This window comes from Rhinolophus sinicus, chromosome 12 (assembly GCF_057876585.1).
Source record: "Rhinolophus sinicus isolate RSI-liver-muscle chromosome 12, RSI-T2T, whole genome shotgun sequence".
Lineage (NCBI taxonomy): Eukaryota > Metazoa > Chordata > Mammalia > Chiroptera > Rhinolophidae > Rhinolophus > Rhinolophus sinicus.
This window is the reverse complement of record NC_142512.1, coordinates 44,224,051-44,247,237: the sequence shown is the minus strand read 5'-3', so window position 1 is coordinate 44,247,237 and position 23,187 is coordinate 44,224,051. Positions and strand designations below refer to the sequence as shown.

At 43.7% G+C, this 23,187-nt stretch overlaps 1 protein-coding gene across 1 annotated transcript in view; it reads left to right on the top strand.

The window, feature by feature from the left end:
• The first annotated feature begins 1,330 nt into the window (after nt 1-1,330).
• Nucleotides 1,331-23,187, top strand: part of MARCHF10 (membrane associated ring-CH-type finger 10) — an 85,967-nt gene continuing 64,110 nt past the window's right edge. The window contains exons 1-3 of the mRNA XM_074320075.2: nt 1,331-1,457; nt 7,070-7,176; nt 15,634-15,753. Coding sequence (XP_074176176.2) covers nt 7,087-7,176; nt 15,634-15,753 — 210 coding nt within the window. The 5' untranslated portion in view covers nt 1,331-1,457; nt 7,070-7,086. The remainder of the gene's footprint in view (nt 1,458-7,069; nt 7,177-15,633; nt 15,754-23,187) is intronic.

Here is a 23,187-nt window from a genome sequence, read left to right as displayed (position 1 = left end):
GGATTCTGCCTTGCTCAGGATATGCCTCAGAAGTTGGTGTGAAGGCAGGGAGCAATGTACAGTGGGTAATAACACATAGTCTCATCTGGCTGAAGTACGAGTGAAGAAGTGTTGAAGGAGAAAAACCAAGAAAGTGGACCCTGGGGGAGGGCACAGGGAAAGCCACAGTCAAGAGTTTGGACTTCATTCCAAAAGCAGAAGAATTTTCAAAGCGTCTCCGCAGGGGACCAATGACATTAGACCTATGTTGCTTAGAGAATAGGGGAAATGGTAGAGATACTAGGGTTTAGAAGACATAGTGCAGAGTGTGGTTAGGACGCCCTTACAATAATCCAGTTGTGAGGTCATGGAGACCCCAAGAATAGAAAGAGGGGTGCAATGCTGCAGAGGACATGGCTGCCAAGAGGAGGTGGGAGGGCGGTGAGAAGACACCTAGCGATTCTGGACACTGATGAAAGGTCCCAGAATTTCTACTCTCCTTTTTCCCTATTCTGTACCCAATCAAAAATGCCCTAACTTAGTCTCAGTTGGCAAGGCATCCAGTGCCTAACTATGCAAAACAACTGGAAGACTCATCTTTGCCTATGAAAACCACAGACAGAAACAAATCTGGAAGAGACAGGGTGAGGCTCTGTGGACACTGCTCTGAACCTCTAAGAACTTTCTTCCTTGGGAAAGGCAGCCAAGACAGCTGATAACCAGGAGATAAGTGGGTTCTTATCTCGGTCTGTTGATGGGGTGCCGCCCTTAATCATTTCTGACTTCCTTTTCATACTGGAGCAGGTATTTCAGAGCTGCCCTGCACAACGCACACTCCACGGCTGCACTATCGTTCCCTTTACCCACGTATTGCCTTTAATATTATTTGATTCAGTTAAAAACATTTTCCCGTTTTCTCACTGATTCTTCAAAAAGCACAGCACTGATTCAGGACAGGAGTGAAGGCCTCGGCATCTATCTACGTAGGTCTGGGCTTTGGACAGCAAGACAAAGCCAATCGCCTCCTCCCTCCTGCAGCATCTCTTCTCCGCCCGCCGCCATCACCGCTTTGCCTTCGCAACCACAGCCCACTCGTTCCCACGGCAACCGGAGGGGCGCCCACGTCCCCGCTCAGGACCGCGGGGCCGAGACCCCCGCCCCGCCCCCACACCCGCGCCCGAGAGCCCCGGCCCCTGCGCGCGCGGAGGGAGGAGGCCGGGTTGCCAAGGAAACGGGAGGACGCCAGGCAGCGGTCCCCGCCGCCTCCGCCCCTAGAAAGGCCGGCCGCAGCCGCGGAAAGCCGCCTCCCGGGAGGAGGAGGAAGAGGGGCTGGTAAAGGGAGGGGAGACGAGAAAGGAGGAGGAGGAAGAGGAGCCAGCAAGGCCGCCCGAGCGATTGATGGGCTCCTCCTCCGCCCGGGACTAGTCTGCCTGCCCCGCCCTTCGGCCCCTCCCGGGGAGCGAGGACAGACCCGCCAGGTAACGGCCGGGCTCGGGCCCGCCCTCCTCTGCTGGTCGTCCTGCGAGGTGTGGGGAGGAGGAGCGGACGACCTCTCCTTCCCACTAAAACGATTCTGGAGGGAAATCAGGCCTGCAGCCCGACGGCCTGGCCTCCCCTTCCCTTGGGCTGCCACGGCCCCCGTTTTTTTGAAGGGACAGGTTTTGGGGACTCTGTGATCATTTATTTGCACACTGGCGTCCTCCCCGCATCTACATAACTTGTCCGTAGATTACCATGGTCTGCAAGTCCGGGCGAGGTATATATATATATATATATATATATATATATATATATATATGGCCTCTCCGACCTCTGAGTGCGAAATTATTGATATTATTCCTGTTGAGAACCCCGAATTGCTTGTCAAGCCTGTGACATTACCTACCACCCACCCAAGTTTCCCAATTACACACTGAGTCTCTCCCTTCTGGGCGTGATGGTCAGTGTGTGACCAGAGTCACCCCCAAGGAGCTTTTCTTACAAGCCCATTATAGCCCTCACCCCTTGATTTCCGAAGCCAAATTGGCTGGAAGAGTCCAATCATCTCCCCTCACCCCTCTCGATTCTTCCTTTCTCTTCTGTCACATTAATCTCTCAGCGAGTGTGAGGAAAATTGGGCCCAAATCACTCACTTTTGTCGCTTATACTCAAGACATTTTTATAAGATTTTAAGCATCTTAAGTTTTCTTAAAGCTAAGATTTAAACAAATTCTGTAATATTTGTCATTAGAAATTAATTAATTATGTAAAAGAATGAATAAGGTCTCCTGAATCCTTCTAGGCATCCAGTTGTGGAAAAGGGGGGATTTATTTTTATTAATAATATTTTTCATTTTTAAATTAAGTTGACATTCAATATTATATTAGTTTCAGGTGTACAATACAGTCATTACACATTTATATAACTTATGAAGACTAGATAAGTCTAGTACCCATCTGACACCATACATAGTTATTATAATGTTATTGACTATATTCCCGATGCTATACTTTGTATCCTCGTGACTGTTTTTATAACTGGCAATTTGTACTTCTTAAGGGGAATTTATAAACCGGATTGTCAGGTATTTATATAGCCATTTAGATTTTGTTTCAAGGGAAACTTCAGCCTAAAGAAGGGCTTAAATTTACATTTTTCTTTATTGCTGAGCCAATAACAAATTCATTTAATGATATTTCTACTATGAGAACATAGTAAGAAAACCGTAAAATAGCTTAATTGTTATTAAAAAAAACTGCCTCCAAATCAAAAATATATATATATATATATATATATATATATATATATATATATCCTATATAGATAGGATTTTTTTAGAGAACTGAAAAACATTTCCACAATGAGATTCTGTTCTCCTTAGTCAGGGAAATTTGGTTTGAATTCACTGGAAATTTACACTAGAGAGGAATGCATATGTCACAAAATTCTTAGAATATTCCTCATTGAAATTTCACAGATATGTAGAATTCTGAGGCCAAGAAAAATCACTGATTCTTGCTTTTTAGCTAAGCCGACTCCCTTTTCCCTTTCCTACATCCCTCCTACTCTCTTCCCCTTTTCTTCTCCCTCTCCCAACTTAAAATGGCATCTTACGTTGATTCCTAAAGCACAATTTTGACACATTATCTTATCACCAGAGACTTAAAACAGAAGTGTGCATGACCATCCATGAAAGGATTTGAACTTGAAAAGCAGTTCAAAGGTCAGAAACAGAAACAAATACAGGATACTATTTTAGAAACGTGTGCCTTGCCCACGTTTTATTATCGTTCCCCACACCTCCAACCCCCACCCCACCTGTCTGTATTTGCTGAGGAAAAATTTTTGGCTTCAAGTGGCCATCTGGTTGAGTAGGCCCACAAAGCTGAGATCCACGAATTAAGCATTATCTCATGTGGATTTATTTCCATAGTTGTTTCTGTTTCTTGTTCATCCTGGTCAGTTTTTCAAACCTGCAGTACAGTATGACGTTCAAGTGACACTTCAGAAACGTGGAGAGTGTTTGCCTAAACTGTGGTGATAGACCCTCTATCCCCTTGATCTCTATAACCATCTGTTTCCTTGGTGCCTGTAGTATTTGTTTAATCTCACAAAGTACTGATATATTTAAATAAGAAATTACACGTGACACCATGATGAGTCTACTCATTTTACAGTAAATTACAGCAATAGAGTTTATGGGAGGGAAAAGAAACTTTTGGAGATAATTTTAAAGTCCTTTATTTGGTAGGTGACTATGAAGTCAGAGGTAACCTAGCACGTAATTCAAATAGTGTTATTTCCTACTTATTTAGGCAAAGTTATTTCATGGCTCTTGACTTAGAAGCCTCCTAAAATTAGCACTGTATTAAAGCCTGGAAAGATTAATTGGCTTTTCTATGTTAATGTTGTGCCCAAAAGGTATCAGCAAGGTACACTCTGGGATGTGCCCCTTTAGTGACCACGAACACATTTTCATTATGAACTCTTATGTTCCCTGCCCCTATTACTATTCAGACAGTCTTCTCTTTCCAACAAAACCGTAGCAGCAAGGGTTCATCTTTCTGCCTGTTTTAACACCATTGATTTCTGAAAAGGGTGGGAACATAACTTCATTCCATGCAGGTACAAATTCAAAGTGATCTTTTAAATGTAATCTCATAAGTGACTCTTAAAATACTCAGAGATTTGGGTTTTGTGTACAGATTGTGGAATTACTGTCATGCAGGGTGTCATGCGGGGTCTCAGCTCCCGCTCCCCACATAAGAACGCAGGACATGGTGAGGCCAAAAAGGAACACACACGGAGCCATAGATGGGGGGTCATACCACTATATTATCGCTGGCGGCTGGGTTGGAGACCCAGGAAGCAGGAGCCACACTATCTGCAACCTGCCGTCCACTTCTCTCTGCCAACCAACTTCACTTGCTAACTGCAATCCGCTCTTGCTAGCTCAGCCACCATCTTCTTGCTAGCCCCCCATTTGCTGCTAGCATAGCCACGGCAGTTATATTAGTGGCCAGTGGCTCACTGGTTACAGCTGACGGCCATCCAATCACAGTTGATGGCCATTTACTACCCGAGTGAGCACCTTTCCACATGAGGGCGAGAGCCTGGAAACTGCACTCCTGGCTCTGTCCCCACAACTACCTATTGGACTGTAGTTTCAGATTCCCGCTCTCAAAGACCAACTTTCTATACTTAAGAGAAAAATAACCCCCGAGGGACCAGCGGGAGTTCTCCCAGTTGCTCAGGGCTAGACAATAAACCTTGAAAGATTTCACAGCAACAAGACCAGACATTGGGTCACCATGAATCAAGGGCAAGCTGATTCTGCCAATATCTACACAACGGAATAAACCAAAGGGAAGAAAAGTGGGAGAATGTAGACACCTGGGGGGCAGGAATGTTGTCTGTCTGATCCTGCTGTTTCCCCAAAGCCTAGAAATCACCTGTCCTGTAATCATTAAAACATACATGTAGAATAAAGGAAAAAAACTTCACTGAACAATAAGCAGGAACTGTATGGAAACTTTGATAACCTTACAGATGAGGTCTAGCAGACTCATTATTATTTTATTTTATTTTTTACTGAGTTATAATTGACATATTAGTTTCAGGTGTACAATATAATGATTCGGTATTTGTATATATTGCAAAACAATCACCACAAGAAGTCTAGTTAACGTCCGTCTAGCAGACTCATTATTAACAGGTCCATTTAATAACTTTGGTCATAAATTTAGGCCTCACCAATCAGAGCCAAACTTCTTGAAAGCACTCGAATTCCTTACCTCTCAGTTACACAACCCACTGCAGTCTGTCTTCAGCCCTGTCTCTCCACTGAATGCTCTCACCAAGGTCATTAATAACCTCCTTGAAACACACTTTTCTCGCCATCTATGAAACTGCACCCACCTGGTTCTCCTCCTGCCTTTCTGGCTTCTTTGCAGGGTTTCTCTTCCACTCGCTGTTCTGAAATTTTAGCATTCCTCAGAGTTTTGTCCTGGGTTCTCCTCTTTTCAATACCCATTCTGCCTTCAACTTCAATTGTCCCCAAAATGCCAGCCATGACCAAATCCTTACCTCTCTAATCAGCTCCAGAGCCCTACATCTAACGACTTACTTAACATCTCCATTTGCTGTACCCCAGACGTTTTAAACTCCATGTTACTTTCTCTCAAAGTCTGTTCCTCCTTCCTTCTCCCTTTCTGAGGGAAATGTTGGCACCAACCAGCTAGCTGCTCAAGCCAGTAACCTGGGCAGCCTCCTCCACATGTCCCTCTCCTGGTGATCCATGCACCACCAAATCCTAGCAACTTTCTCTCTTGGATATCCCTTATTTCACCATGCCAGTACCCACACTGGCATGAGACTCTCTGGGTTCAAATCCCAACTCTTCCACTTGGTAGCTCTGTAACCCTAGGCAAGTTACTGACTCCCTTTGTGCCTCAGTTTGCTCATCTGCAAAATGGAGATATAGTGCCTGCCTCATAGTGAGGTCGTGAAGATTTAAATGAGTTAATACATATAAATGCTTAGAACAGTGCCGAGCACTTCCAGGGGTGCAGTAAGTAGTAGCTATGATCTTTTCTCCTCCTCCTGCTCTTTGTCCCCCTCTTTCCAAACCTCTTCCTCCTCTTAGTCTCCACTTTTGCTTCCCAAGTCTGGTCACCATCTTATCTCATCTGGATAACTGTAATATGTTCCCAATGGTCTTTCCACGTTTTCACTCCAACCCTCGCATCTATTCTCCATATAACAGCTGGAGGGACCTTTTAAAGATGCAAATCTAATCATTAACTCCCCAGATTGGAACCTTCCAGTGGTTTTCTATGGCTCCTGGAATCATGATCTTCAAGGCCCCACCCCCTTGACCTGGCCCCTCCCATCCCTTCGACTCCGGCGGCACCGGCCCACCTGCTCCTCAGCCAGCCCCTTCTGTACCTGCTGTTCTTGTCCTTTTCCATCCGAGATGCTCTCTGTCCAACTTCTTGCCTAGCTCACTTCTTAGCAAACCCAGTGTCGTTTCCGAAAGTAAACCTGGCCTCCCAGACCAGGATATGCCCTTCCATAATAACACTCTCTCAGAGAACCCCGTATGTCTCCATAGCACTGCTCACCATTGGGGTTCACGTGCTCAATGTCGGTCTTCCCACCCGAGAGAGGAGCCGTGTTCATCTTGCTGAGTGCTATACCCCAGCACAGTGCCTGGGTTGGCACAGGAGTGCAATAAGAGTTGAATACATAAATTTAAATTCTCCGAGGCTCATAACTTTGGCCACTGCTAATTTAGCCAGGTTTTCTTTTTTGTCATGTTGTAGAACTGCGTCTGAAACAGGTGTCTGTCCGTCTAACTCCCTGTGATGAGCCAGGACAGGATCACTGAAGCCAGCTGATGGCTGCATTATTTATGCCTGGAACAGAGGGTTGCGAGGGCATCCACACCAATACAAAGAGGCCCTTCAGTCTGAAAGGAGCATCTGTGCCTTTCAAACAATGGAAATTAGATTAATAAGAGAACAAAAGCAACTATACCAAGATAATTCCAAATGTGGCAAAGTAACAAAGGATTCTGTCACAGCACATTTATTTATCTTTTATATGCAGGTTGGGGATTAAGAATCATGTTGCATGAAGCAAGGGACAGGCAGAAGTTTGTCAGTGAAGTTCTATATCTGCGGGACATGCAGCATAAGGTGGACTCTGAATATCAGGTAATTGCAGAAAACAAGAATTATCTTCTACTTTCGCTTACAGTATTATGGAAAAATTCGGGATACAGTATTAGTATATGATAAACAGTAATACTTTCTAAAATCCAAAACCCACGACTTACAAGCGGTGTGACTATGGAAAGCCACTTTACCTCTCTGAGTCTCAGTTTCCTCATCTGTAAAATGGGGATAATAATAGTACCCACCTCATAACTTAGTGCAAATGAAATAACATTTTAAGAGTATTTAGCACAGAGCTTGGCACAGAAACCTTGTCAACAAATGATGCTAGGGCTTAAATTTGATAAACCAGCTATAATGGAAAAAGACATTAAAGAGTTAACTGGGTCTCCCTATGATTTATCAAATGATATGGCCTTCCATTGTCATCCCTCCAGAAGAAAGGTGGTTAACACATTTTACAATAAGCTAACTATTCATCACCCTAGTTACAGTGTTTACATGCAAAAACAAAACAGACAGAGAGCCTGAGGAGTCATGATGCAATTACCCAGAGCTGGCATAGGACAAACTTGCCAGACTGGGTGTGGGATTCTGAGAGCAGTTAGCCACTGGTGCTGGTGGGAGGTCAACCCTCACCAACCCAGGAGGCACGTCCTTGGCCTTGGCTAAGGATTGAAAAGTGCTCCATCCCTAAGGAAAACACAGAACTGCCGTTATCAGGTTTTTCTCCTCCTTAACAATTTCAAATATAACTGAACCTCCCAGGTCACCAAGGAAACCAGGCCTATCTCGGTAACCTGATTTCACCTGTATAACACAGCTTAGCTTTGGGGCTGGAAATGGAGTCAGCATATTCCTCCCACAACTTGCCAATGTACCTATAAGGCTATAAAGTTGAGGGAATTTCTATAAAATAAGTAAGAACATAAACATTCGAACCAGTCATGCTGGGAGTCCATCTACTTTTCACAAAGATGCCTCTGCCACTCAACCCATGTTTCAAAAGACTTCGCAATGGTCTCCAAACCAGGCACATAAGATAATCTTATTTTATATTCTCTGCTGAAAAAAATCACACAACTGTGTGGCTTGGAGCCATTGCAGTTTTATTTTCTAATCTCTGCTGGGCTTTTAATACTGTCCTTATTAATAATAATACTTAAGTGCCCCGAACAAAGCCCCTTCTCTCCCAGAGTTTCTGTTCTAGGACTGAGAGAGAACACGAACAACTAAATAAATATGTAAGATAGTTTCAGTTACTGATGAATAAATGAGGCAGATAAAATAGAGGTAATGGGGGTGAAATGATACTCCTTTACACAAGCAGGGAAGGCCTCTTTGAGGAAGAAACTTTGGCTGTGGAAGTAAATGATGGAAAAGAGCCAGCTAGAGAATCCTAAGAAGGAAAGCAAGTGCAAAGGCCCTGAGGCAGGAACTAACTTAATGCATTGGAGGAAACAAAAGAAGTCCAGAGTAGCTGAAACACCAAGGGAGAGTATGGAAGAGGTAGATAGGGCCAGGTCATGTCGAGTCTTTCAGGACAAAGCTGGTATTTGGAGTTTATTCTTATCACAATGAGAATTATTGGATGATTTTAAGCAGGGGAGTGGTATAATCTGGTCTACATTTTTAGAAGATCTTTCTGGCTGCTGTGTAGGGAAAGGACTGAAAGAGGCAAGAGAAGCAGCAGAAAAACTAGTAAAGAAACTATAGTAGAAATTTAGGATAGAAATTATGGTGACTTGGACCAGGGTGGTGGCAAAAAGTGGCCCAACCCAGGAAATAGAAGCAGCACAGACATGTTGCTGATAGATGGAGAGGGGGAATGAGGGAGAGAAAGGAATGACTCACTTCGACGTGGTTACTTGTCCATCAGCAACTTCTGTTGTCACTATTTTAAACTTTCCTACTTTTTTCAAACCTCCAATACCCATACTTTCAATAAAGAGTTTCTCTTCCTGTTTTACACACACATGAAGCAAAACGAAGAACCCACAGCCATCAGGTGGGAAGCCACTCAACACCTCCCCTTCTGTTCCAGGCCACGCACCCATCCAGCTCTCAGGTCACAAAAGTTAAGGTGACACTCTGAGTGCTCATGCTCAGCCTGAGATCTTGGTCCGCGCCCCTTCATCTCCAGCCCTTCTCCATCCATGGACTTCTCTTCTGTGTCTCAGAACTGTCCCTTCTTCATACTGGCCCAGCCTACAAACATGCTCAAGCCTGTCCTTTCTAAGAACTAAACAAAGCATTGTGTGTGGACCATGTGTCCCTTTCTAGCCACAGCCCTGGCACTTTCCCGTCTCCAGATGTCCCCAGTCAGCTACATTTCTAGCTCCACTTCCTCTCCTCCGACTCTTTCCCTAACCCACTGCAGCCTGACTGTCACCTCACTTCCCCTGAAATTGTTCTCACCAGTAGCCAAATTCAGTGGACACCTTTTTAGCTTTCGTTTTCTGGAGCTTTATGTACATTGGACACCATAACTCCTTTCTTCTTGAAATGTTACTCCTTTGGCTTTCTGACATCACACTCCCCTGATTTTCCTCCTGCTTCTCTCACAATCTTCTCCCTGCCTCTCAAACATTAATTCTCCCAAATGTTCCATCCTCCACCAAATTTTCTTCTAATTCATGAGGTCTCTGTGACCCATCTCATCCTGTCATACGTTTTCACCGCCACTCACATACTAATGACTTGTAATCCTGAGTGTTCCCAAGGTGTCAGAATCAGATGCACACCTGCTTGTTGGACATTTCCAACTGGATGTCGCATTGGCACCACAAATTAGCATGGCCACAGTTGCACTCTTCATGTCCATCCTCCTGTCATCTTCCTCTGTAGTCCCTGTCTGATGACAATGACCTAAGCCTGCCCTGACTCCTCCTCCTCTCTCACCAGTTACCGAGTCCTGCCATGTTACCTCAAAGCTCAGGAACTTGGGCTTTCCTTTTTATACTCCTGCCCCAATGCTGGTTCCAACCTCCCGAGTTTCCCTCCAAGACTATTACAATATCCTTACAACCAGTCTCCTTGCCTCTAATCTTGCTTTCTTGAAATCTATCTAAAGTGTGACTTTGGCTACGCCAGTGGAATGCATGAAACCCCTTGGTTGTTTCCTCTCATTTCAACGCAGGTCCAAGACCCGAGAACCACAGCAAGACCAGCCTAAACCTCAATCGCATCTCTAACCTCTTCTCCCCCCTTTTTTACTCTCTGGACAAGGATGGTGAAGACCACCGTTTTAATTTAGAACCAAAGGGAACCTCTGTACTCCCATAGCACCTTTTAAAAAACAAACAAACAAAAAAACCACTTTATTAAGGCATAGTTTATATATTATAAAATTCACCTATTTTAATTGTATAATTTAATGACGTTTAGTAAATTTACCAAATTTGCAGTCATCACCATCATCGGTTTTAGAACATTTCCATCACTCCAACACCTTACTATCCTTTTCATACCTCGCTCACGTCACTTATGAAACTATCTTTTGTGTGTCTTATTCGTCACTGTTGAACCAAACACCTGGTCATTGAGGAGAGCGAGTGTCACCTAATTTGACCACCAACTCTGTTTACCAGACTTAGATCCAGCTGACTTGTAACTACCCTAACCGTCAAATTCGCCCCCATTAAGCATTTTCAAAGCCACTCACCACAAAGTCTGCAAAAAATAAATAGGCTTGTCTTTAAGATGTTCTGAGTATTGTTGAAGTAACTATATTGCAACCCACAGAAACTGCTTTGAAGGGAACCACGATGAGTCAGTTATATTATTTAATCTATGCCTTGCCTTGTTCCAGAAAGGATTTCAAGTAGAGGTTTGAGAATCGGTGAGTGACTTTAATGACCCCTAGATAACTTGGTCCATATATGACCTATGTGTATTTAGATAATTTACTAAGGTAGACTTTGTATTGGGTGGATATTAAAACCCTGGGTCACATAACTTGGCTAGACATTTATGGAAATCCCAGCTTTTACTCACAGTGCAGCCACCTGCTTGGACAGTAGGGAGTCCCCATTTCAGGGTGTACAAATAGTGTGAGACCTAATAACTAGATAGGACTCCCTAACCATACGCATTTGCCACATAGTCCTTCTTATGCTTGGCTCGCCTTTAATGAACTGGCTCAAATTGAAGCCCTTAGAAACCTCTTTTATACACTATTCCTGCTACATCCTAAAATATGCTAAGGGTTGGTATGCACCAAATTAGCAGTGCCTTTACAGGTCTGTGTGCTAGCAGCATGAGAGGAGGGTTAAACCCACCCTGAGTTATTTTGATGCTACTCCTTTCAGTGGTTGGGTGGGACCCTTTTGAAAAAACAAGAGGAAATAAACATCTATTTGGCATATTACATGCTATTTCAGAATCTGGTAACTAGTACGTAATTATATGCCATCTCAGAATTTGGCTCTATTTTTTTAAGGATGTTCATGCTGCATAGCTTTTTTTTTTCTCCTCTTCCTTTTGGTCAAATATGCGTATGTAACTTGAGGCAGAATTTAGCCATTAATGCCCACTGAGAGCTGAAAAGATTACACTTGGCATTTCAGAATGATTTTCCATAGTCTAGCAAATGTGTTCAAATGGGTTTCATTTCATGTCACTGTTCATCCTGATTCCTTCAAGTGCAGATCAAACAACTGAATGTTAGGATATGAACTGCTCAAGAACATGATAGGTGACTATGCCAGGGGAGAGCGTTTGGAACCAGCCACTCAGGGGGTTCAGGGAATGGAGATAATTCAGCTTCCCTTTCCATGGGAGTCAGAGGGAGGGTTCTCTGCTCTGCTCACCTCTGAGGTATGTGTTTCTGTGCTCTTCACATCTAGAACAAGAAAATAAACTCATTTGAGGGACTAGCACATCAAACTGCTTTTACATCTTTGATTAGTTAACCTTTCAAAATTAATGACATTTATTTAATAATGTCACCAATGATAATTAAAACCTAAAACTCTGGGTTACATATGGTAGATCATAAGGACAAAACCCAAAAAGAACCAGTTGAAGGCAGTGGCAACTCCCACTTCCCCAAATGCTTGCAGAGTTTGCGGAACAATAACCTTGCCAGGGCCACTGTTGATTGAGATGTAGAGTCGGGTCTTAGAATGGTCTTTATACCAGAACTACGAGAGTGGGAAGTGTCCCTGTGGAACCTGGATGGCTTCTTCAGACACCAGGAGCCCAGGTAAAGGAGGGGACTGATAACAAAAGAAACGAAAGAAACTTTGAGCACCCCTGTAGATTCAAAAAGCTGTAAAACTGAAGACAAGAAGTGGTTTACAGAGGCACCTGTGTAACTAGAGCAGGATCTCCTCAGTTGGCTGCGTGGGGAATGGGCCGGCTGAGGACACATGCCACTCTTTCAGGGGCAGAAAAACAAGGATGAACCTCAGGCCTGGACAGAAAGATTCTTTCTTCTTCCATGACCAAGATCAGAGTCACATTATTTGGCAAAGGCTGACTTTAGAAACCAAAGTAAACCAAGAAATGGGATTGGAAACAATTAAAAGCCTCATAATGATGGTGGTGATGATGACGGTGATGGTGATGGTGATGAGTGCCATCTACTGAACACTCACCAGAGCCAGTCACTCTGCTAAGCATCTTACCAACCGTGCCTCATGATCTCTTACCAATCTTGCAGCACTGGCCCATCTCACATCCCCCTCTTACAGATGAGGGAAATGAGAATCAATGGAGTTAGTCAGCTCGCCCAAGGTCACGATGCTAGAAAGTGGCAGAGCTGGGGGTTGTTGTGTTTACCAGTATTGAGTTACAGTGAGTCACAAAACCCACGTCATCCCCCACAGGCATATATGCGACTTCTGTGTTCTGCCCCCACAGTGGTAGCTTCTGCACAGAAGGCAGCCTCACTGCCTGAGCTGTAGTCAGAGGGATGTGCTTGGGGGGGGTGGGGATGCAGGAGGGGCAACACCAAGGAGGAGTGAAGGAGGAAGCCCTGATTCTCCCTGGAAGGAAGGAATAAGAAGTTCCCTGACACGCTGTCAATTTCAAGACTGCTCTCAGCCAGTTTTGTCACATGAACGGGAACTTATTTATAGCAATCTAGCTCCAGGCACGTGAAATTGAAAGGGGGATATTTTTAAAGTTCCAGGGTAAGGGGAGCCCCTGGTGACTATGAATTACAAGTCCATTCCTCCTCTTAATCCTATGGATCTCACACTCCTCTGCCCCTGTCACTTCCGGACCCCCAAAGTAGAAACAATGTCAGCATCAACAACAAAAAAATCATGAACATTTACAAATAACAGGAAAGCTAGCCCCTTGCGGTGGTGGTGGTGGGGGGTGTAGTATGGCTGGATTCTTGGATTCTTGCTGTTTCTAGGGTTAGAACCCTGGCCTGGGCTCTGTCCCTGTGTTCCTTCTCAACCAGGCTATAACTTGGAGAAGACTGATGTAAAAGTTACACAGAACTTTTGGCTGGATCAAGATTAAAAAATTGGAAGTACCTATTTTGCCACTGGTTTGTTCTCCTGCTCCTCTCTGAGAGGAGAAATAAGGAGTCAGAGGGGAAACTTTATTTCAACATTGCAAACCATTCTATTCCTCATCCACTTTTGGTAAAGAAATATTTAAGTTGCATGCATTCTTGGAAAGAATTTTCAAAAAACACTCAGCCCACAAGAATCCTGTTCATCCCACAAACTCTGCCTGGGTCCTGCGAGCATTTGCTAGGACTGGCTCCTCCACTTTCAGCCCATCAGCATTTTCTTCTTGTGCCTTTAATACCAGGAGGTTAGGATAACACAGACATCTGCCGCTTGGAGAAGCAGCGCTCCAAACCAGAGCTCCTCCCCAGCAGTAGCTCTGATCTCAAGTCATTATAAAAGGAATAGAAAAAGAGAGGCCCGTACTTAGCTGTTTTTCGCTGAGCTCTCCAGCTGACTCTCTTTGGTGTTTGTTTATCATATTTTGTATAGTTACTGTCCAGTATTTTTTGACTTTCCTCGTTTAAATTATTCATGAAAACAAACACTGCCCACTATTTATTACAATGGTTTACTCTCTACATGGCATAGTTTTTGGAAATAAGATTAACTGTGGGACAGAAAAAACAACGCCAGCAGCAGCAACCATTTTGGAGTACCCTCCCTTTCTAAACAAGGTGGGCCGAAACTGTACGATTTTCTTGGGAATCCAGGATTCTGCTTGCGGCAGGTGATCTGAAGGCCAGTGCACAGTATAACTGACTCTCCGGTTGCAATTCCAAGTGGGAAATGTTTAGTTAATATCAGGTCATTTCTATTCTTACTATTGTAGCATGAAATACTAGGCTTCCCTCATGGCAGGGAAACCCTGGCCAGTCCTTTTACATCAAAGAAAGAGATGTATTTTCTAACAGAATGGGGGAAATGCCAAAGGAATCTTTCCTTTCTCAACCCAGCCAGGAAGGAGGACATGTCTGGCATAGTTTAGAAACAATATTGTTGGTCTTTACATCACCTTTCTTTACTATGGCAGTAGATAATTTGGCTCTGGCAGGGCAGTCGTGAATTCAGTGACTGCATCTACAGATATAGAAATGCTCCAAGAAGTTTTACTCTTTGGGAGTATTTAAAATACCAATTGAAACCCCCGTAGCACATGATATTCTTTGGATTTGTTCAGTCCCTGGACTGGAGGAGAAATATTTTGGTTCTATATTGTGTTTTAAAAAATAAAAAAGTTATTTTATTTTTATTATTCCACATTTTGGGGATTGATATTTTCCTCCAAAGCAAAAATGTGATTCAATGAACATTAAATGCTAGATGCTGGGAATTCCGAAGGTAAGAAGTGGTCCTTACCCTCAGGGTTCTCACTGATCAGAAGGAGAAAAGGCTCAAAAACAAAACAAGTAAATACAACAGGAAAAAGTTGCAAAATTCAAGATTTGTCGATATAAAGGAGCAAGTAACTTGGCGTGGCGAAGAGTGGTGAGGCCGGGAAAACGTAAATGATGCCAGGAGCGAATTCTTAGTGGAGTAGCAGGATTTGCCAAGAGAACATCCTGTGGAAGGCATTCTAAGCAGAAGGAACAGCAGGTGCTAAAGGTTTCATGTATGAAAACTCTCAGCCTGGAACTAGGGTGCAATCCAAGTGGACAGAGTAGGGTGGAGGTGAGTATGGAAGAGCTATGAAGAGAGAGAGACCAGACAGAGGATTATTATGGTGTATTACATACTTCCTTCCTTGAGGAGGCAATTATGGGTAAATACTTGACAAAATGCCTCTTAGTATGTTTATTGTGTGAGTTTATGAAAGCGGCGGCTAATATTTTCGACCTGGCATTTGGGGCGAAAGGAAGGGAGTGAGGCCTCGGCGAGAGTGTTCGTACTCGGTAACAAGGCTGATGAACACTGGAGATATACAGCAGATATTTCTTGTTCTTCACAACAGGAAGTAACCGTAGCATTATCAAATCTAGTCATAGACCTAAGACAAAAAAAGCCAACACTATATTTTGTTCTCCAGGCTTGTCTGAGACAACAGGAATACAGAAAAGACCCAAATGAGAAGAAACGAGATCAGTTTGGGGGGCAAGAGACAAATTTTGAGAGATCCCGGTTTTCAAGCGGGTCATCTTCTAAACAGGTACTTAGAATTCTGAAAGACATTCTCCTACTGCTGCCGCGCGCATGTGTGAGTGTGAGTGTGTGTGTGAGTGTGAGTGTGTGTGTGTGTGTGTGTGTGTGTGTGTGTGTGTGTGTGTGTGACTTAGGGAAAAATTGCCTCAAAAAGAAGATGTTAAAGAATCCTAAAGTTCAGGCCAGGGAGAGGCAGGGTCAGGGGCTGCCATCCTGGATACGACCCCCGGCCATATGACCTTCCCTCTTCACCCGAGCTGGGCCTTGCTCTTCTTTCCTTAAAGTCTAAGCCACTGCATTGCTGGGTGTGGTTTTTATTTTAAATGAAGAGAGTAAAATGAAGTAATAACTGTATCATATAATAACTACCAATTCAAATATTTTTGTCCAGGATGATAATATCAATTTAGTAGTAATATGAGAATGAGGATAATAGCAGTAGTGGTAGTTACTGTTATTTGAGTGCTTACAATGTTCCAGCATGGTGCTGAGCACTTTATGTGTATTAGCTTATTTAATTTTCATAAATCTCTCTATATATTCACCTCATTTTACAGAGGAGAAAACTGAGCCTTAGAAAAGTTAAGAAACTTTACCTAAGATTTCACAGCCAGTATGTGGTAGAGCAGGAATTCTGTTCCAGGCAATCCAACCCCAGAAGGAGTGCTCTGAACTACTAAGCTATACGATCCTATTTCATGTGTAAGATCTTATCTGCATAAGAATTTTACTTACCCGATGTAAGCTAAGTACCACAAGCTGCATTCAATACCAGTTGTTAGCATGGTGAATTGATTTAAGATGAGTAATATGCCTTTTATGAATTCTTATTTAATATTTTATGCCTGAAATATACTCTAGAGGATGGACTCTCTTTTTTATCAGTGGTGTGGACCCCTGAGATAGATCCTGGATACCTGAATCAATCGAGTCTTGTTGGGATTTCTTCTTTAATCTAGGATGTTCACACTGCGGTTATTTAATGTTCAAAAGACACCTAAAAACATCCATGATTGATGTTTATGGATGTAGCTGCATCCCTGGGAGAGATCTATCCTCCCTATTAAGAACATACAATCACATGATAAAATATTTCCCCTAGAGTGTGAGGGTGAGAGAGACTATCTCAGATTTGTGGCCGCGCTGAGAAGAACATGTCACCTGGATCTTTTCCTTATTCGAGAACGAAATATAATTTAATCAACCTGATGCTGTTTAAATTTAGGGAGTGAGATTAATCCAAAAATTAAATCTAGTTTGGCTAGAGCAACTCATTTTTAGCATTAAGATGACTTCTCGTATTTTTGTACTTAGAAACAAAAATCAAGGACAGATTAAAAATAAAAAGTAATGTAATTTAAGTCAAATGGTAACATGTAGCAATCTTCCTAGACTGGAATTACTAAGCACTGGGCAGCTGGGTTCTTGTATTTTCATGCAAAGACCCACAGGCATTGTTGTAGCCATTTTGTATGGCAATACTCATGAATCTGGGATATTCTAGGACTTAACGTTTCATGCTCCTCTCCACAAACTTTGTTTGGGGGACAAGCTGGTGACAGATTCTTGAAGTTTCCTTCTTCACGCTATAAAAATTATTCATTCCTTAAATCATCATTGCAAAACACTCAGACCACATCTAAAATAGGACATAGCTGTCCATATAAAAGTAATTATGAAATAAAGACAAAAATATGTGGTTAAATGCATAAAACTGGCAATTTCTATTCTGCAGTACAAGGGCAGGAGTTTTCCTGTTTGTACTATGTCACCGTACCTCATATGTCAAAGAACTCAAAACAGCATTACTTACATAATCCCAGTTTTTTTCAGGATAATCATATCCCAAGGGTTTGGGCCTTGATTGTACAAGTGTCTTCAAGGTCACATCTTCTCTGCTGAGAAGAGTGACAAAATCAGAATTTTCTGCAGTGAGATTCACTTCTGCTTGGCTTTCTATATCACAGATATTCTTAGGGGGACCCTGGAGGATTGGCCTCTGGACATCAAAGGGCAGGAAGGGCAGGGTGAGAGAAGATGTCACTGAATGCATCACTCTCAACAGCCATCTGACTCGTGTGCTCGTGACGTTGATCCTTGCCGGCTCAATCCTTCACAACATTTGTTCAGTACGAGGGAAGCCAGATATCCTGTATGAGACTCAAACTGGGTCTTGGAAATCCTCAGTCCCCAGGATCGTGGGTTGGTTTGGAGAATTCCCTTCCCAGGTTTGAATCCCTACCCAAATTTCTAAGAAAATCTGGTTGTTCTTAAACCTTCATAGTCTGGGCCTGTCTTTCTAGATCTTGAATCCTGAGAGAATATAGAACTTACCAAGCCTCTTTCTGCAGGATCCTCCTGGAGCTAGTCTCCCAGAAGGAGGCTGTGAATGAGAATTCTGGCATCTCCCAAAGGGAATTGAGGCCAGACTGATCCAATTTCCAGAGCTCACTGTATTAAATTTCACATCAGGCACTAAAGCGCAAAAGATCCTTGGTCAGTCAGAAAAGGGCCGGCGCAAGATACAGCTCAATGAGATGGTATAAACCTAACCAAAGACCTCTTCCCTAACGAACATCCCCCTAAGTCATTTCCTTCTAGAGATTGCTGTGGCTGAAACGCTAAGGAACGCTTTGGCTCTGATTTCTGAAGGCAAGTTCACTCTCTGATTGAGTGGGTAGTATGAAAGTGGATTGCTTAATTCATGGAAATTTTCTCCACTGTACAGGCACTACGTCAAGCATGCCGCCACCAAATTTTGACACGTATCGCAATTTCCATCACTTGCTCATTCCTCAACCCAGTCTCAGATTGTCACAATTCTGTTGGGCTTGGAAGAATTGAGGCCTTGACCATCAAGTAATAGAGCCAGTTTCAAGCTATCATTTCCAGACACCTGCCTAGAGGTGGGCAGGTCCCCAAATGCACAGTTCACATGGTGTCCACTCCATTTGGCACAACCTGCTCACTAGGGCCAGTGGCTTTTAACCTCTGGGTAGGCAGAGGTTGTGTTAAATCTAAATCCAAGACAAAGCAATAACTATCAAGCCTGTGCTGAGATGTTCTTTAAAATGGTACCTCCTCAGTACATTTAAGTGGGTGGCGTGGAATAGCAGAAAGAACACTTGTCATCGAGGGCCAGCGCTGTCCCTCATTACAGTGTGAATTCAGGCAAAACCACTTTACTTCTGAGCACTTCAGTTTCCCACCAAGGAAATACTTCCCATTATACTTATCTCACTGGATCATTCTGAGACTGAGTGAGACTCTTAAATGTCATACTAACATTAGATCACATTATAAGTTGCCTTGGTGTCTTACTATTCTTGCAAATGATGCTCCAACAGATATCAGTGGGAGCGCAGGTTCTGGAGGCTTCTAGAATACCTTCTAATACCTCAGCTCAGCCCCAGGTCACATTTGTAAAAGCCAACCTAATGTAGCAACTTAATTTTAGACCCTTTTCAAAGTTACATACAACTTTGTGAACTGTCTCATCACACTAGAATTTAACAGGGAAAGAAGCATCAGCTCCACATAACAACTAGAAGCTGGACGATTTAATAGGCTAACAAGCAAAGCCGTCTCTCGATACGAGCAGGAAATCGTGTCCCTGGGGACCACTGCTGGCCTAGAAGAGCCAACTGTGATTGCCAGGGGCACCAGGATATTTCACCCTCTCAAACCTTCGCAGAGAAGGCACAGGAGCCCTGATTTCTGCGTAGAAAATGATGAAAATGATTAATTAGCCCAGGATGGGGAACAGCAACCTTCTATGAAGACACACATCCTGGGCCCTTCTCATCTTCCAAGATCCTGTATCCTTGCTGGATGGGACACTGTTCCAAATGCACAAACCTCAAGGACTGAGGAGGTGTTGTCACTGCATTTACTTCGTTGGCAAAGTAGGTGGAGACGAGCTCTCAGTTTTTCAAGAGCACTATTTGCTCTGCTGATAGGACTAGGATTATTGTCCTTTCGCCATCAGCAACTGAGCAACTAAGTACCAGGTCACAGGGACCCCATGTTACATTGGGCAGGAGGCAGTTCACCTGATACCAGCAGCAGCTGGCTCTGCCCTGGCCTGGCTCCACAGGATGTTTACATCAGTGAGATCACCTAAATCTTCCAGAAAGCCAGGTAAGCCGAAGGGTGAAGGCAGTTACCCAACACAAACACTTTCATTGTTCTGTCCATGATAATCCACACAAACTTTGGAGGATAAAAAATAACGCTTTTTCAAGTAAACTGCAGTGGCTTAAAAAGCAGAATGTCCATCTGTACGTGAAGGCAACAAAAGTCTAGAACCATGCGGTCCAATACAGTGGCCACTAGCACCTGGGGGCTATTTAACTTTAAATTTAAATGAATGAAAATAAAATTGAAATGTCAGTTCCTTAGTCTCACTAGCCACATTTCATGTGCTCAGTAGCCACATGTGGTCCGTGGCTGCCGTACTGGACCACGCAGATACAGACCATTTCCATCATTGCAGGAAGATCTGTGGGACAGCCCTGCTCCAGACTGTGGTCAAGTTCAAAACACAAACAAGACAAGACCCCGTGGGCCAGGAAGGATTTTTTTTTTCTCCCAGAAACTGCATAATCCACAATATAATGCTTTGCATACTGCAGCTCTGGCTGGCTCAATTTGCATTTTGTGTTTTTGTAACAACTGGGTATATTTGCCTGACTCCTTTCATTACCTATTTATTCCGCCTATCCTGCCTGTGAAACCTTTAGCTTCTCCTCTTTCAAACAGCTTTCGGGAGTTGTTCTCCCATTAATCTGTCAATGTCAACCTACCAACACCCTGAACAGTGTCGTGAAAGCAGCCAGGGCTTAGCACATGACATACGCATTCCATGAGTCACCCTTGTAATTTTCTCTAACTTCTGCTTGTTTGTTGTCGGATTCCTGTGGGTCAGACCTCCCTTCTTTCTGTCCCTGGGCCTGTTGCGGATGAGGCAGGTCACAGACGTACACTCTGGTTCTAGCTGCCAAAGGGCCCCACCCTTGGAGGCTGTGAGTCATCGCTAACACCTGGCGTGGTGTTTGTCACAGCCGCCCTCTTGACTCTGGCTCAGATTCCGCGCCCTCGAGGTGCACCTGAGTAACGAAGCCACTCTGCACACGGCACCTCCAGCCCCAAGCGTGCGTCATGGCGAGGGAGTGTGCAGCCCACAGGATGACAAGTGCGGATCTGTGGGAATTTTCATTTGAGTTTGTTTTCCATTTTAGCTGTTGATCTGCTCACCTTGGCGTGTCCCACAAGTCCCTCGGACTCAAGATGCTGAATGCATCATCTACTCCCCTCAAATTGTTCCTCTTCCTGAATCTATTTCTGCCCCAGCCAGGATTCTGGAAATGATCTAAGACGCCTCCTCCTGCTCCTTCTCACACTTCACAGGAATCAGACACCAAAGCTGGACTGTCTTATCTCTTTTCTCTTGAATCTGTCCACCAGCACCTCCCTTTCCAGGAGCCTGTTTTTTGTGTGCCTGGATTGTTGCAGGGGTCATTTCCCTGCTCGTTTTGTCTTCACCGCACTCCTTCCAGCCAGTCTTCCGGGCTGCAGTAAGATTGATCCCTCTAGAAGCAAATTGGATCATGTCACTCCTCTATTAAAAATTCTTTAGTCATTCCCCATTGTCTTGGGGATCAAGTTCAAATACTGTAGCCAGGTACTCAAGGCCCTTGATGGCCGGGCTCTCAACTCTGAGGGCACCTCCTCAGGGAAGAGTTTCCAGGGCTTTTCCTGAGGGTCAGGTGACTTTGTTCTTGTCCTTCCTTTGTTATTCCCATAACACCCTCTGGACTCAAACATACCTGGAGGTACATACACCTTCCCCTCTGCCTCCTGCCTCAGGCTGGGAACTACTCCAGAGAAAGCATGTTTATTGTTGTATTCCCAATGATCACCACATAACAGAGGCTCGGTGAATGTTTGATGGTTGACAGTTGCAAGAGTGTTTTAGGAATGCGCACGTGTTGAAGTCGTAGCGACAGAGCCGTAACAGCCAGGGCAGGAATCCTCATCCGGCACAAGAGCAGAAAGGGACACTGTTACATGGATTGGTGAGTGCCCCCCGACCTGGTTTGAAACTATTGAGAGGCGAGTAGTTAGGCCAGGCTGCCAGTGTGCTATGGCCAGTTTGGGCTGGAAGATTAGTCAATTACAATCAACGATTTGGAAACCTCTGCCCTGGTGGTGACCAGAGTAACCAGCTAAAGATAGCGTTCTTGTCCTGGCATACCACTCTGCAAAGGGACAGATGGCTTCTTTAAAGCTCTGATAGTTGCTTTTGTCACAGGTAGGCAAGAACACAAAGACGTAAGAACAGCTGGGTGGCAGCTCTCTGGGCACTGAGGAAACGCAGAAGGGCCCACAGTCAGCCCAGGATTCACTATACTTGATAACAGACGTCATCTTGCAGTGACTGAACATTCTGCCGGATAACTCACCAGACTGCATTGGTTCTTTCTTTGATGATAAGATTATAGATTAACTGGATTACCTGGTGTGCAGGCCCCTCTGTGGGCAAACCAGGATGCTGGAGACCTTCAACGGCATTAATGGAGCAAACAAAAATAACTGCGTCTTGGGCAATGCCAGCAGCGCCTCGTTTCTCCTTCGTTTCTGTGCTTTGTCTGAGTTCCAGTAGGTAGTTTTAAAATAGGGCATGGCAGTAAAATGGGGCAACTGTCAGTTTAAATTGCAGCTGCTTCCAGAACGTCGTCCTGCTTTTTTCAACAGATAAGCAAGACACCCTAGAGTCAATCCTTCCAGTAGGGCGCTTCTGCCACATGGCCGGGTGGTACAAACACCAATTGTTATCCTAGCTCCGTGAAATTGTTGGTGCCTCTGACCCATAGCTCTCTGTGTTAATTGGACTCAGCAGCTCAGAAATTGCATGAAGGAAGATTATAATGAAGTGACTTTTCTCCCATTTTTTGTGGTGCTATGTATTTCAGTTTACTGCATTTTATTAAAAATTCCCATTTAAAAAATGGTTCTAATTAATTTTTAAAATGAAAAAAACTTGTTAAAACCAATCAAAATTCAGATATCAAAATTTAAAATTTTTTCCATTGTGAGGTGTTATTATTATTATTCAGGTGCATACCTGCATTAAACATGATTTATACCATACATGAAATAGATCATATTTCATCCTGAAACTTTCTTTTGTTTTGTTTTTACATTGCTTTATTTGTTAAGGAATTATAAACCCCTGTGTCCAAGACACTGTGTTAGGGGCTTTGGGGACACAGTAATGAATAAACCATGCCCCAGTCCTTGGGTAGTTCACAGTGTTGGTGAAATAAGATGTTACACAAATGCCTGCAGTTCAAGACAGTATCCGATGAGTGTAATAAAAAAGCAAAAGGAAACTTGGGAAAGCTTCACAGAGGAGGCAGATTTTCAGCTGGATCTTAAG